The following is a 16,946-nucleotide window of genomic DNA, read 5'->3' as shown; positions in this document are numbered from 1 at the left end:
TTTTTTAAACAATTTGATTGTGTTGATTTGAATTCTCGAATTTTTCTTCACTGTTAGATGTAACCAAATGGTAGATTCAAAGGGCAAGAGTGAGGGTAGCGAGATCTATAAATGTGTATTCAAACAAGGGTTGCACTGCACTATCACCAGTGGCTTTAAGGCAGCCCCTGCATCCCATGGACTTGTGGCTTTCCGTCTGAAGTGGAGGAGCCTACACACTTAACAGTGTGAGGTATGACGGATGCTGCCGATACTCATCTTTCAACAACCAGAGTCCTCAATGACGCCTTTAATGAGACAATAGTCCTTCAGTGCTCATCAGCTTCTGTTTTCTACATGTTCAAAGTACCTACTTCTTTTTGTGTCACCTTTAATCCTTTGGCCTGAGAAGGTGAATCATCTTCTATAGCTATGTAACAGCTCTCATTGCATGAAGAAAAGTTTAGGTGTAATATGCATCTTGTCTTTCAGTTCCATTCAAGGGGCAAGACCAGTTCCCTGTCAGTGGAGTTTTTTTTTTTTTTTTTTAAACTATACCCTGAGGCTTATCAAGTACAGTATTTACAGTTGCAATCACACAAATGATCTAGCATCAGATATATAACAATAAGTTGAAGAAACCAACATAAAAAGCATCCTTCATAATCTAGTCTATATAGTCTACCTTATCAAAACTATGCTATAATAAATTAACATAGGTATGTTCAAAATTTTTAGAGTTAATTGCACTTACATTAGACAGTTCTCCATTCCCTAAAGAATTAAGGCCAGATTGTCTTGATTTGCTCCCCAGTTTTCCAGTCTTATCTCCCAATATGGGAGTTTCCTGAACATGTCACATTCTGTTTCTCTTGTTGTTGCTTTTTTGAGATGGAGTCTCACTCTGTCACCAGGCTGGAGTGCAGTGGCATGATCTCAGCTCACTGCAACCTCTGCCACCTGGGTTCAAGCGATTCTCCTGCCTCAGCCTTCTGAGTAGCTGGGATTACAGGAGCCCACCACCACACCTGGCTAATGTTTGCATTTTTTGTACAGAAGGGGTTTCATCATCTTGGCTAGGATGGTCTTGAACTCCTGACCTTGTGATCTACCCACTTTGGCCTCCCAAAGTGCTGGGATTACAGGTGTGAGCTACTATGCCCAGCCACATGCCCAGCCACATATAAAAGCAGTACCTTTATACTGCTGAGTATTTCTTCTGTCTGAAATGCCCCTTTCATCCCATTTGCAACCTATCAACAACCTACATAAACCCCCAATGTTTCCTCTCTTTTCAAATCTTCCTTGACTCCCTAGTTAAAATTAAAGATTCCTTCCAGGATTTAAATGTTACCTTTATTTAACACATTTTTGTTTTGCTTTATTGGTTAGTTCCTTAGATGTCTAATTCTCTGACCACACTTTAACATTCTCAAAAATGGGAGTATGTATTTTAGTCACCTTTAAATCTTCTCTGATCCCTAGCACATGCCTTTCATGTAGTAGGTACTCAACAAATGCTTGTTGGATGAATGGGTGGATATGGATGAATAAGGGATAGCATCTCAGTTTCCTAACACAACAGTTAACAGATGACTGCCAGGGGTCTTTCCCTATCTATAATGCCCTATGGCTCTTTTAGAAAGATAGTAGCTTTGATTTAGTTTAGTAGACAAAATTGAGGGAAAAACAAAAAACCTCAATAGACTCCTATAAGAAAGAAATAGGCCAGGCGTGGTTGCTCACACCCATAATCCCTGCACTTTGGGAGGCCAAGGTAAGCAGGTTGCTTGAGCTCAGGAGTTCAAGAACAGCCTGGGCAAAATGGCAAAACCCCATCTCAACAAAAACTAAAAAAATTAGAGGGGCATGGTGGAACATGACTGTAGTCCTAGCTATTTGGAAGGCTGAGGTGGGAGGATTGCTTGAGCCTGGAAGATGGAGGCTGCAGTGAGCCAGGATCGTGCTACTGTACTCCAGCCTGAGACCTTGTCTCAACAACCACAACCACAGCCATAACCAAGAAAGAAGAAGAAGAAGAGGAAGAAGAAGAAGAAGAAGAGGAAGAAGAAGAAGAGGAGGAGGAGGGAGAAGAAGAAGGAGGAGGAGGAGGAGGAGGAAGAGGAGGAGGAGGAGGAGGAGGAGGAGAAGGAAGAAAGAAAGAAAGAAAGAAAGAAAAAGAAAGAAAGAAAGAAAGGAAAGAAACAGAAAGAAAAGAAAGAGAAAGAAAGAAAGAAAAGAAAGAAAGAAAGGACGAACGAACGAACATCATTATAGTCCTATGGGAATTCAGGACCCTACAGGAGAAATCTCAGAAGGCTCAGAAGAAGCGGTAGATTCTAAAGGAAGATGAGAACTAGAAGGAAACAGGACTAATATAAAAGTAGAAACAAGCTAAGCAACATGAAAGTAGTAAAGTACATTTCAAAGCAAAACAAAACTTAATCTTGGACCATTCAGTAATTTCAACCATCAATAAAATGTCCCCCCTTCATCTTTAGATATGAGTGATGTCTGAGTTTATGCTCCTAATCAGCAAGTACACATGCCAGTGGACAGGGCTGGTATCTGCTGTTGATGGTGCTCAAGAATCTCATGGAAGTAAAGGGGTCCTTTAGAGTGGTTACTGGTTTGTATCTGGTACAAATTACAGGATTTGAAAGCACACAGAAATTATGTCCAAAGTACACTGACATCAAATAATCTTCAGTTCCTCAAACAAGCATCAATTTAAAAACACAAGGATATACAAAAATATGAAGTCACCAAACTCATATCAATAATATATAGAATAGACATATGTCCCATAAGTATAGAATTGTCCTATATCTATTTTCCATTTTTAGAAGAATCTAGAAATATCCCATATGTGTGTTTAGTCCTGAGAATCAGGCAAATATATATGTGATGTCCAAGCCATCCTGGTGTCTCAGTCTTTACAAGCTGACTTCCTGTAAATCATTGAGATCAAAAATTGAGACATTAGCCCCCAGATCCCCAATGGATCATTCCACAATATGGTCAGGTTTTTATCTTTGTGACAACACACACTTCAGTCTCATCAACCGTAAGTGCACAGAGAGGGGAACTTAACAGAGAGTTGAGTGACGTGAGCACCTGGGCTGGAGGCGCCGCAGGTGAGGATTTATTAATTCTTTCAATAACTATTTGCAGATACCTCCTATATGCTAAGCATCATTCTTAGTACTAAGGATATAGCAAAGAAAAACCCAAAATTATGACCCCTGATGCTTGCAAAGTAGGAAAGAGACAATCAGGATAAATCAGTATAATATATAGCATGCTAGCTGGTGACAGGCGCCAAGGATGAAGCAAGGTAGGTGGTAAAGAAATAAACATTTAGAATTAGAATCACTCCTCTATTGATAGAAAACACTGAGTTTTACCTAAGATATTAGCATCTACATCAAAATAAGATTGGGATAAAAATGGTGACTGGAGTGAGGTTTGGTCTCTGTGCTCCTACGCCTTATCCTTAAGATGCCACTTTTTAGTGTACCCTTCCTTCTCCCATTTCCCCAGAAGATACAGGGTAATTTACTGTGAGTGGGATCTAGTGGTCATTCTTTATATCACAAGTGCCACATTACCACACCAAGGTTTTACTCATAGATAATGTCATAATCCAAGAGGATGTATACCCACATCTAAATTCACTTCTCCCACCCCCAGATAATATATTTGCCTTGGAGATAAAGCCTTAATCCAAAAGAGTATTGTGAATGTCAGGAATTCCATGTACCATGTCACATGCTGATAAAGAAGTCTGGGTAAGGGGTCATCTCCTGCCCATTTTATACCTAACCTGTGGGCTAGAGAAAGGTTAACCCTAACTCTTTACTTTAAAACCTCAATAAACCTGCCTTTTAATCTGCATTTAATTTGGGCCATTAAGACTACTTCCGAGATCCTCTTCCAGCTTTGTGAGTTATCTGCCCTCTCATGTGTATTCCACAGGCCTCACAAGCATGTGAACAAGTGGCATGCACTTAGTACAGCCAGAGACGAGAGCAAAGCCCAGGAGACAGTCACAGCTATCACCTACCAAACAGCTGGGAGTCAAGCACAGGCTGTGGTTAAGTTAAAAGCATAACTTGGACCGCAATCTTCACATGTTTAAAAAATCAAGTACAAATGCATGCACGCCCACAGGTTTTCATTTGGCTAAGGCTTTCAAGGTGCAGGTGGGAGAGCTACTTAGATTTTTTTTCTCAATTAATTGAGTTAAAAATTGTAGTAAATAAACAGCTTAAGTACATCTTCTACCACTCTCCCACCCCATCCCATATCATTGAAGAGCAGCTGCTTCAGGATCCCAGGTGGCTCATCAAAGTATGGTCTGAGCATGGGTAGGAAGACTCCTCAGGCACTGGGGAGTAGGATCTGCCATTAAAATCTGTGTTAAATATCATATCATATGTTATAGCACAGAAGAGAAAATATGCCTAGCATGAGCCAGGTATTGTGCTTTTTACAGCTCTACAAACACAAATGATAAGTTCACAATTCACACTCATGTCTACCTTACAGTAAGCTCCTAACCACTCTCTTGTCAGAGGTTGTGCATGACAGTAATGCTGATACAGATGACAATGGTGACAATGGTCATCTGAAAATGACGTGGTTCCAGAGAAACCATCGACTTTAAGATCGGTAATAAGAGAGAACTAGGATAGTCAATGGAGAAAAAGTTGTTCTGAATAGACAAAACTTACGTAGATTGTAGTCATTTATCTGAATTATGTACCATCATGCCTAATGGTGAGACAATATAATAAAATTTATGTACGAAAACAAATATGTCAGAGCAACTTTGATCTGAAATGTATTTAATTAGAATAGCAGGCTCTTTATACATGTAATATAGTTTGAATACATATCCCCGCCAAATCTCATGTTGCATTGTAATCCCAACGTTGGAGGTGGGCCCTTGTGGGAAGTGTTTGGGTCATGGGTGTGGATTTCTCATGCTTTGGTGCTGTCCTCATGACAGAAGTTCTTTTGATATCTAGACAGAGGGTTCTTGTGAAATCCAGTTGTTGAAAAGTGTGTGGCACCTCTTCCTGCCACATGCTCCCTCTCTTGCTCCTATTCTGGCCATGTGACATGCTTGCTCTTGCTTTCCTTTCCACTATAACTAAAAGCTCCCCGGGCCTCCCCAGAAGCTGAGCAGATGCCAGTGTCATGCTTGTACAGCCTGCAGAGCCATGCGCCAATTAAACCCTTTTCTTTATAAATCGCCCAGTCTCAGTTACATCTTTCTTTATCACAACCCAAGAATGGCCTAACACAATATGTAATCAGATGTCAACATTGTCCACGTTCTAACATGCATGTGTGACATCTTTGTAACATTTTGTACTTTATAAAGTGTACTTTGGAGGACAGTCTCAAGTGCTAGGCATAATTAGATGCTGAGTAGAAGGGAGCAGCAACTGGTAATAAAATAGAGCCTTGCTCTAGAGAATCACAGGTCTGATCATTTCACCCTGACTCCTCTGTGAATTAGTTATAATTTTCACTTTTCTATAGATTAGGAAACTGAGGCTGGAATCAATGAAATAATTCATCCATAGACTTCACTTTTCTATTTACAACTTAAAATGTTAAATGTATTGCTAGTGAAATACTCAGATATCAGCACCAGAAGAAATCTCCTTTCTTTAAGGAAACCAAAAGCCCACCTATTCTCTATTAGTTGAAGAAATCTTGTTTTAGTTTTTTCTTTTTTTTTTAATTAAATTTCCCATCCATTAAGTCAAATTAAGCTTTCAGTGATTGGGACCAGATTTCTGAGTGAAATAAAGAGCCAATTAGGGTGATCCAAACTAATCAAAAGCAAGATGCCATCAGCCTGTCCATGTGCCTTTCTACACACCTGTCACTTAAGGAGCAGAGCATTTTAACTTAATAGACATCTATTCTCAACCAGGGAAGGAAAATTTTAAATAGGGTTAAATAATCAATATGATCTATTTTAATTCCATGGAAAGCAGAGGGAAAAAGACGGGAATCAGGTTTGATAGAGAGGAGGGAAAAAGAATCAGAGGCTTGGACAACTGCCCCAGCAGGACCTCTCAGGAGAGAGGGCAGTGAGGTATGTGGCAATCAAGCTTTACTTTAGGTCCATGCTTTGCATCCTTAGATATAAAAAGGGATCAAAGAAGGTGAACAGTCAGATCTTTACAGCAGGATGACCTTGTGTTGTTAGAAATACAGTAAATTCGCAGCGAGGTTATTTTCTACACTTTAGACTTAAGTTGTTAAAAATGTCTCCCCAAACCAGACGATGAATTTTTGTGTAGTTGAGGGTTCTCCAAATCATGTTGCCCATCTATCGACATAAGTAATTTAAAATTGCCCGGGGAAAAATCCATCAGCATTTGCATCAAGAGGCTTTGCAAAATAGACACTCAAAGAACTGACCTGCCGATCTGTACTCCTGAAGCCGTGACCATTGCGGGCTCATTTCCATGCACAAAGCCTGCTCATATTTAGAGTTAAGCAAAATGACAGGAATTAAGACTATGGACTAATCACATGGGATTTTCCCTTTGTACTTTCCAACAATAAAATGACTGTGCAATGACATTTGGAATAGCTAGTGTGACTAATGTCAATGTGTACACTGTTTTTGTTCAGACAATGTTAATAAATAATATTTATTGAGGATTTACTATACGTTGAGCACTGTTCCAAATACCTCACATGGATTAACTCATTTAATCCTCGCAACAACCCTCTGAGACAGGCAGTATTATTACCCTCATTTAACACGAGGAAACAAGCACAGAAGTAAGGAAACTTCCCCAAGGTCATACCTTTCAACAGGAAAAATTTTGTACCATAGAAGCATGAAAAAGTTAATTGTTATAAAGTCACCTAAAGTGACTGATATCCTTGCTACCTCAAAATAAGTCTGGGCTCCCTCTTGACCCTGAGCTGTCAAAAACAACAAACATTACGATGTCTTTTTCATTTATGTAACTTCCAGCAACTTGTTTAAGGCTAAGTGGAGAGTAGCTGATCAACCATGTTGAATGGACAATCTGCTTTCTTTAAATTTCATAATGTCTATTTCCATATGACAATTTTAAAGGGTGTTTTAAAGACTAGCAAAATATGAATTCATTTTGATGATAAAATCTACCTTTTATTAAGCCCATTAATTTGTCTGCCTGCCAATCTTTCTTTTATACCTTGTGATAAATGATACACTGTCTTTTATGTTGACATTTTTACCCAAGGACCATGATGTGTATTGTGAACCAGATCCTATCACGAAAATATTCATGCATTCTAGGAGTACATTCATTCAAACGGATTCTGAGTGCTCATTCACAGCTGCACACTGGCAGGCAGCTCAGAATCCTGCTGCAGATGTGTTTTGCTTGACTGGCTGTGTTGAGAATTTTTTTATTTGAATGTGCAGATCAGGCCCACCTCTATTTGCAAATAAAGCCCGATTCACACATTTAGCTACCCACTTGATCCCAAAAGTGTTTAGATTTGTGAACCTTCCAATCTATAGGTACCTGAGGACTTAGAGTAAACCAAATTTAAGACCCCTGTGTTCCTGGAGTTTATAATGTATGGCTCATGCTTTCGGCTGACAGGAGCATTTTCAGGGAATAGAATAACTATTATTCCAAGCTACCTTCTCCATATTTACATATCTAGTTCTCCCGGAGGAAATCTGGAGTTCCTTTAAGGCATCTCTGCGGTGTAATCATTAATTATTCACATGCCTTTACAAACGGATGAACTAAGACCTGGGAAGGGCAGACAATCCCATAGGTATCTGGCGATAGAAATGCTGCCAAATATAGCATACACTTTACCTCTGACTTTACTCCTCTTTTGACTGGTATGTTTCCTAAAATGTTTCCTAAAATGCCTCTTTCCTATGTTTCCTAAAATGCCTCTTTCAAAGAGATGAGATTTGTTCAAGACCTCACTATAGTTTATTCTTAAACTGTTCTACTCTAGCAAGCCTGGACAGTAAAGACGATTACCTGGAGGAGAACCACTGCCCTAAGTCAAACAATGGCCATGTGTCCTGGGTGACTGAGAAGGGACTTAGGAGGGGCTCATGCTACTCCGGGATCAGCTGCATTATTTTGATCTGATCTCTTGGATTCAGTTTCTGGTTCAATATGGTGTGGTCGCCAACCGAATCTCTCCTTTTGCCCTAGCAGATTTATAGTCTGGATCTGGTCCATGGTATAGACACCATGATTCAAATCAATACTTCTCACACTGTGGACATTTACGGGCCAAAATTGATGGAGAACTTTCCATTCCTTCCTGTAATCCTGCTGACGAGCTCTCTCTGCCTAGCCCCGTTAGAGAACTCAACTGTGAAATTTTCAGAGTTCATGCCAGTATTGGTGAGTTGCAATGCCTGTACCTTCCAGTGACAGCTTTTCCTATTTGCTGTTAGGAGATAAGCAGTTCCCCTTAGTACTTTCCCTTTTCTGCTGTAGGAATTGTTTTGACTTGGTTTCAGGGACTCTGGAGCACTTGCTTGGGATTAGCATGAGTGACACATCAATGAATACAATAACTGATCATGAGGTTTTGTCTCTCAAACACTTTTCTACTTTTAGGAAGGAGGCACCTTAGTTCTCATTTTGTCGTAGAGTTACTTTATCTTACCGTTGTCTCTGATTATGGATTATCGAAAACTAAGTATGTATTAGCACCAATCCTGATTGTGAATAATGTTCTTCTGAATGCCTGAAGGTTGGCCACTTTCTCCCAGGTAACTCAAGCCTTCTTCTCCTCTGCTCAAAGGTCTAAATAAAGATGGAGTCTGAACCACCATCTCCAGAACTCAGATTCCTGTGCCTTGATGCATATTTTCCTACTCAGGGTTCCCCAAGAACCAACACAGTGCCCTACTCAGGCTTGCCCCTCTCAGCAGTGCTCCCATGTGCTCTCACCTTTCACCAACCCAATTCCTGTTCCTTTAGGAACTGGCTCTGCTCAGGTGTTAATGATGCTAATCATTAATGGGACCAGCTGAGCTACCAATTTTGCATTTCAGCATTTTAATAAGGGGAATTTCTTGAAACAGTGCTTTATCCCAAACAAAAACCAAGGAGAAAGACATCCTTCTGGGTATCTACATGGGTCACAATAACACTGATGCCAACCCAGACTTTCATCCCTACCCTTTTCTTACGGATGTGCTGCCTTGGCCATCACACTGGCTATTTCCTATAGCATAAAACCACTAAAAACAGAACTCAGTAGAAAAACTGTTGATGGCCTGTGCAATTCCACACAGGCAGCAACAGCTCTGTCTCCCAAGCTCTCTCTGCCTCCTTTGCACTCTGAAGTAAGCAACAGCAAGCAGCTGTCACCCCAGAAGGAAGAGCTCATGTTGAGTGTAATTTCTGAATCTCTTTGTAATCTGACTTTAGGATAGAGTGCTTGCTTTCCTTCTTCTTGGGTATTGAATCCAATAAGAATAAGATTCCTCAAGTAGACAAGCCTGTGCAGGAGCCAAGAGACCTAAAATCAATGAGGAGTTCACTGTCTAGGGAGGCAGAGGGCGAAAAAAGAAGGCCCTGATGTCTCAGTGCCTCCTCCTTGTAAAGCTACGTCCCACCACAAAGAACAATAGCCTAGAGTATGACTGTAGAGTCAGCAATGTACTCTAAGCCAGAGGAGGGGAGAAGTGCATGTGAGGAGAGAAGGTAGAGCTCTTTTATTTTGGAATACTGCATCATCAGTCTCAGAGATGATCTGAACTTTGTTTTCTAATTCTAACTACCGGGAATCAGAAATGACATAAAGAGAAAAAAAATAATCTTGGCATCTCAAGAGGCTCATCCCTGTAGCAGGATCAGGGCTGAGGTGCCAGCACTTTTTCTTCCCTCCCTCTGAATTGAAGAGGTGCTATGATGGCAAAATTCACTGAACCAAAGGAAACTGCAGTGGCTGGAAATCTTTGTCCCTAAAATACCCCCACTGGCTTCCAAACAAGAAGATGGCTGAGAGGACACCATCTTCTTGTTTGAAGCCTGGTGGCCTGGAGGACCCAGCGTGGCTCCCCAGGGAGAACCGTGGCCCTACAACCTCACCACTGGCTGTACTCCCCACCCCAAAAGCATCTGCTTCATCCAGGTGCAGCCAAAGGAACTGTTCAAAGGCCCTGACACCCTGAGCAGACATGACTAAAGCAGCAGAATCCCTGGGAGGAAAAGCTGCCCTGGTTTTACAGGAAAGCAGGTCCCCAACGCTTTAAGCAAAAGAAAAAATGGGCTCATAAAAGAAACAGGAGGGGGAATAGGAAAGATAGCTATGAAAGGTAGAGCTACAGGATTCAATAAGAAAAGGCAGTCCTATGGGAAACGGAAGCTTTGGTAATTTTCTGAGACGACAAAAAGTAACTCTGAATAACTCTGAATGGTCTGTTTGGTGGCTGGGATTGTGGGAGGAGCCTACCTGGCCTTTTGAAGGCTATCACACACACTGATTTGACTTATCAAGTCTTTTAATCAAATAGCTTAAGAATAGTTGCAGTTGGCTTTAGTGAAGTAATTGCCCAGAGATCCTGGGGTAAGCTCAACACTGGAGGCTGTCCAACTGCTCTGGGACGGAGGGAAGGACCAGCAACAAAGACCACATTAGAGATGGGGGCAACTGGGGTGTTTTTCCAACAAGATCTGATGATAAGCAGGCTCAACTTCCTAGTGCAGGAGAGACACAATAATAATACCCTATGAAACACAACTTATTCACTCATTTGGGGTAATATGTCTCTCATTTGGAATGACTGTGGCCTCTCGCAACACTTCTGTTAATGCAGATTCTATCTCTATACAGTGGGAAAAATGAAACCTAAATTTTCTTATGTGACTCGTTGAAGGTCATAGTGATTTAGACCTAAAAATAAGAATTCTTGCCTCTAAGCTCAATTTTTTTTTATTATAGCATCCCACTCCTACTGGATAAATCTTGTATTAAGGGTAGCTTAATTAACAGATCTAATTGAGAAAGGTTTATACTGTTATGAACTTGTGGGACATTAGCTAAAGTATTGGGTTCTTAAGACCTAGGACCACCTAGGCCTGTACTTGAGATTTGTAAAGATCATTCAGAAGAATGCCAAGGCAATTCGATGATGGGGTTGATGGCTTCTAAATTAAAAATTCTTTAAGTAGCAAGGTAAAGAAAAAGTCGAATTATAAAATAAAGATACTTTTCCATGAAGGTGTAAAAATAACACAACGCAAAGTGGCAAATAAGCACAGATAGTTATGCCTTATTTAAATACAAATCCCTCAAAAATAATTATCAGAGTATTTTTCTCTCCAGATAAATTCCTCCCACTCTTTTCTTTTTCATCATTTTTTTTTTTTTTTTTTTTGCCCTCAGATCAACCACCCTAAGGAGCTGGAGAAACCAATATTAAAAATTGTTAAATAACATATTTCACTTGTGCCTTCATTCTTGCTTAATAATCAAAGTAGCATGAGAAAAAATATGCACAGATATCAGACACACATCCTTCAACTGCAGAGCTATCCCTTGACCTCAGTCCTTATAGCATGGGTCACATTGCATTCCAAATATCTCCAAGTTTGCATTCATTACCACTTTCTTCCCCAGGAGCTCAGCTACTTAAAATCCTTAAGACAACCCTGGACATGGCAATCTTGCCTTAGCAGAGAAGATATGTGCCACCATCCCCTAGTCCTGATGTGGCCTTTCTGATTCAAGTTAATTGCTTTGGGAATAAAAGGACTCAGCTTCCTTCTCATATCCCCGGGAACATTTCCTTGGAAAGAAGGGGATATTGTGTGTCCAGCATGGCTGATATGGTTCTTTAATCGGATAAGCTCTGAGATGCCCAGGAAGAAGAGACTTGAGAACATAGGAAGCCCTGAAGTGACCTTGGGAGGCTCAGAGTGTGGGAATATTCTGAGTTTTGTCATTTTAACCCTCAAACCTAACTCAGCAGGAGAGGTTACAGTTCAGCTCTGCAACAACTCACACTGTATGTCTGGGTATCTGGTGTTTGCATTTTAGCACTACTTCCATTGCTACTCACTAGCACCCAGAACCTGGAGGAAGGTGTCCACCTCCTTTCCCTTATCTCCTTAAGGAAAATTTGCCAAAATGCAGCTGTTATGTAAATGGACTCTGCTTCAGGGAGATGAAAGCAGGCATCCATAAACCACCAGGTATAAGTTCACTGTCATTCCAACCCAAGACAACGTGCTCTGAGGAGGGACAAAAGACGTGCGCTCATGTGAGTGCTTCAGCTCAAATTCAGGAATTTGTCCTAGGCACCCTGTAGGGAGGAACCCAAGACAAGGGAGCAATCCTTGATTTTCAGCCCAAGTGCCTTTTCTCATCCCTCGAGAGCTGCAAATTTAGATGAAGGAGGACAACTTTTTACAGGGAGGGCTAAATTAGTCTGTCTATGACCAACCTTTAGTTGAAACTAATGCAAACAAATGTCTATCTCACTCTAAGTTCTGTTTAAATTAATATTGTGGTGGAAAGGCAGTTGGCAAGGAGAAGACTGTGGTATTTTAAAAACAATAAGCTGAGGATTAGAGTTTTGTTTTGTTTTGTTTTGAAATGGATACTGTAGTCTAAGGAGAAAAGTGGGAGAGAAAAGTTTTCTCCTGGCACTCTTAAAGTGGAATGCGGTGCCAGGCACTCCACCGACTGTCTGAAGATAGAGTAATGTCACCCTTCTCACCATAACTTCTTGCTTTCAGATCAGCGGCTGGCAGGTTTATCTGCTTCTGAGCAGCTTCAGAGCCACGTCAATGACACTGGCTACGTCAGCAAGAGCAACGGGAAGAGAAGAAGATGCCACTGCCAGCAGCAGTGGGAGGGACAATTTTAGCCTTAAAGATTCTGTCTGTCTGCCTGATTCTAACTGGCATACATGACTTTCAGAAGGCCAGAAGTGGGTATCTGGTTTCAGACTGCCTCCTTAAGGCTTGGGGTACAGTAGCATTTAGTTAACATGTGTTTAAGCCTCCAAAGCCCTTGTTTCCTACTTAAGAGAGGTTGGGCTTCCAGATGTATCAGAGGAGATAACCAAAATAAACACTATCACCAGTAAGTGTCTAAAGCCACACCACGCATACCTAGAGTGATTACTGCAGTAATTCTGGCTCATCTCACACTATCGATAGCTCCAGCTGCTTTCGTTTTTGGCACTATTATAACAAACATGACACCACAACCACCAACAATTTGATTAGGACCCGTGGCATAATGCTATTGTATGGTCTTTTTTTGTAAGTAGGTTAACAGCTTCTGCTCTCTAGGATGTCAGTCCTTTAAAGTTCATGGTTACAAAGATATGATTCTATTCCACAGTCAAGTATCAGCCACCTTTCCAACCAGGACCATGTTGATGTGAGGAAGCATTACATATGACTAACACATTGCCAAAATGCTTTTAACAGTGTTGAGGAGGAGAAAGAAAGCCTAAGACAAAGGTAACTGAGTGAGTTCAAATAGCTTCCCTTAACCCAGACATATTCAAAGGAGAGAAATATCCCACAGGTAGCACAAGCCTGGTGTTTCCAATTACCCTAAAGTCAAAATTTTGGGCAGAGATCAAAAGCTTATGGTTATTGGGTTCTGATAAATCATTTTGTCTAATTTTTCACAGATGAAGAAGGAGGATGCCAAGCTCAGAAAGCCACAGTTCTTCTCTTATATTCTTAATACTATATATAACATCTGGCATAATGCTCAATGCCAGGCTCCAGCAGGCATGTAATTTAACATTGGATGATGAAAATTACCAATAAATCGTCAACAACTATGGCCAAGTCACTTGATTTCCTGTGCTTCAGTTTCATCACCTATTTCCTTCTCAGCAAGCTAAAACTGAAGATGTTAAGGTGCCTCATAGGGTGAAGAAATGAGGAACACACCTTAAAAAATACGTAATGTGATAACTAGAAGGAAAAGAATCAATAATGCCACATTTGGAGTCACTGCCCCCATGGCTACCTGTAGCACTCGCTCTGAGCCGCAACTGATATGCAGTTCTCTGCAACAGGGGTTCTTACCCTAGGTCATTAAACCCCACAGGCTGTCATGGGTGTGCTTTAAAAGAGGTCCACCAGCTCTGATCTCTAGGGCAGGAAGCCCCAGGACACAAAGCTTAAGAACCACTGCTATAATAAATCTTGGCTACAGGTATACCAAACAACAAACAAACAAAACAAAAACCTTATACTGCCAGACGGGGAGGAAAAGTCAGGAAAGATGGCTCAGAAGCCAAGAGAAATGCATGAGATAAGGATCTCAAGAAAACCATCACCTTCCTAAGCCCCAGCTCCTTGGGCCATCTATTCTACACTGACCCTTTCTGTCTGAAGAGAATTTCTTCAAGCAACAATGCCTAGAAGATCATTAATAATAAGCAGAAGAAATGACTAATCACAAAGGACACAGGCAGAAAGTACCTGAGCTGCCAACCATCCACTACTAAAGACACCTGTCAGAGGGACAACCAAAGGATTTTATGGGGCTTTGAGGGGAGCGGGTAGCTTTAAAACAATACGGTTGTCATGAGTTGCAACTGTGGGGCCATCTTGTGTGCAGTGTGAGGGATGAGAATGGAGTATGGGTCTGCATGTCAGACCCAGGATGAAAAGAGGAATACTCTAGCCACTCAGTAGTACCGGCAGGGTGATGCGTACTTGCATACCCCCCCACCCCACCCCGCAATAAGACCCAACTCCCAGCTTTGACCAAGGAACCATGTTTGGAAGAGAAACTGAAGAGAATTGGAATGAAGTACTTCTACAGGAGAAGAGTGATTCAAAGGATGGACAAGAGGTAAGTTGTGATCTTCAAAGACCAGGTCATGGCGGGGGTGGGGGGGCACAATTAAAGAGGAGTGAGACAGGAAAAGAAAGAATTTCATCCTAATTCCTCAGAGCTAGGCAGTGCATATAAAATTACCTAAGACTTACAGAGTAATTTATATTTTACAAAACATTATGACATTCATGATATCATTTAATCCTTATCACCCTGAAACGCTGGTTATATTTTATTTTACACATGAGGAAACTGAGGCTGAGTAGGGCGAATTATGCGACTTGCTTAAGGTCACTTGGCTGAAATCAGCGCTAGGACTCATCTCCAATGCCCCCACCCCTCCGAGTGGCCTTCCACCTTGAAACGCTTTGCATTAACTCCTATAGGGCAAGGCTGGTGTGGCTCCAACAGACTTCGCCCCCCCCCACCCCCAAATCTGGGACGGAGCAGCGCCTTCAGGTGCCAAGGAGGGGACCTGAGTGACGCGGAGCCGCTGACTGGGGTTTCCCTGTCCTGCGGGGCTCGCGGGAGCCGGGAGCAGAAGCCACAGCCCTGGAACACAGGGCAGGCAGGCAGTCAAGTCAGGCTCCAGCAGCAGTTGCCGGCGTGGGGCTTAACACGAGGCCGGCAGCGCTGGGTGAATTCCCGTCTGAGCGATCCCAGGGCTTGGACCAAGTGCCTGTGCCCGCTTCTCCGACCCAGCTCCCCACGCTCCCCACTGCCCCGCTGGCTCCTTCCCAGCGGTTCCTCGGTGCCTGGGGGCGCCTTGGAAGAGGTATGGGGCTGGCGCTGAGTGTGGAGGTGTAAGAGGGCCAACCCCAGGGCAAGGGCTTCCAACATTGATCTTTTGGGTCAGGACAACAGTGAACAAACCCCGGCTGAAGTTTGGACATCAAAGGTTTCAGACCAAGTAGCAAGTTGCCTGGAGAGCGAGTGGTTCTAAGTGGAGGGTCCGGGGCAGAGGTGGCGGTAGGGGAAGAAGGGGGAGGCAGGAGATGGTGCCCCTTTCCACACAGCCCCTCGCGGCCCCGCGGGTAGGTGGCTGGTCCGCCTCTGCAGCCCGCGGGTGCGGATAAAGCGCCTGGCAGCGGGCACCGGGCACCCCGCACCGCGGCGCAGCGCAGCCAGCCCCTCCTCGCCACGCTCCGCGCTCCTCCCCACCTGCCCACGGGCTCGCCCCCGCTGCGGAGACTCACAGTCCTCAGAAACTGGATCTCGTCCTCGCCTCCTTCTCCCCCTTCGGCCATGGCTCCCGAGGCGTCGGCGGTGCCCCAGCCTCCGGCGCCTCTGCTTCCCCCGGCAACCGCTCGGCGTGCGCTGACTGCTGCTGCGCTCTTTCTCCTCCTCCTCCTCTTCGTCCTCCTCCTCCTCCGGCTCCTGGCTCAGCCTCAGCAGTGCCTAGCTAATCCCCGACCATATAGGGAGCTGGGCTAACACTCCACTGCACTGCAGAGCGCCAACGCCAGCCGAGCCGCCCGCCCACCCCTCTCGCCTCTCGCCCCAGCCAAGTGCGCTGCGGCCGCCCGCTCCGTGGAGAGCGCAACGCCGGGCGCGTTGAGCCGGCGGGGGCGGCGCGGGGGCCCTGGGCTGGCGCGGTGGAGCCTCCCCCGCACCGCTGGGCACCGCACCGCACACTCAGCGGAGGCGCGCACCCCGCGGCGACCGGAGGATGTCCCCCAAACTGCTCCGATTCACAAACAAAGGCCAGTTGCTTAGCTCCAGCCCGCCCAGACTGGGTACCAACCCTCTGGCTTTGCCCAGTTTGTGTGTGTGTGTGTGTGTGTGTGTGTGTGTGTGTGTGTGAGAGAGAGAGAGAGAGAGAGACAGAAAAGAGAGAGAAAGAACACACACAGACACACACACACATACAGAGAGAGAGAGAGAGAGATCTGGACTCGAATGCCTTGCTCAGACCCGCGTGCCTTTTTGGGCAAGGAGAAAACGGTGCAGTGAGGAGCAAGAGTGACTGTCCACTGATAACAAAGTTTGCAACTCCCTAGATAGTCCTTTCTAAACCTTAAGACAACCCCTTCCCCCTTCAAAATTGGTAAGTACACTTTACCAAACCCCTAGATTGTCCAGGGTTGCTGTAATTTATTTCTGTAAATTACAGGGAGCCTCTGGGG

The 16,946-nt window shown here is 43.4% G+C and overlaps 1 protein-coding gene across 10 annotated transcripts in view; it reads right to left on the bottom strand.

Annotated features, from left to right (window-relative positions):
* The window catches only part of RYR3 (ryanodine receptor 3), a 564,246-nt gene extending 547,954 nt beyond the window's left edge, over nt 1-16,292 (bottom strand). For all 10 annotated transcript variants that reach the window (XM_074394143.1, XM_074394150.1, XM_074394148.1 and 7 more), the window contains exon 1: nt 16,017-16,292. In XM_074394143.1, coding sequence (XP_074250244.1) covers nt 16,017-16,067 — 51 coding nt within the window. In that variant the 5' untranslated portion in view covers nt 16,068-16,292. The remainder of the gene's footprint in view (nt 1-16,016) is intronic.
* Nucleotides 16,293-16,946: the final 654 nt, after the last annotated feature.

This window comes from Saimiri boliviensis, chromosome 2, assembly GCF_048565385.1.
Source record: "Saimiri boliviensis isolate mSaiBol1 chromosome 2, mSaiBol1.pri, whole genome shotgun sequence".
Taxonomy (NCBI): Eukaryota; Metazoa; Chordata; class Mammalia; order Primates; family Cebidae; genus Saimiri; species Saimiri boliviensis.
Note: the sequence above shows the minus strand (reverse complement) of the source record. Positions and strands in the feature narration are given on the sequence as shown.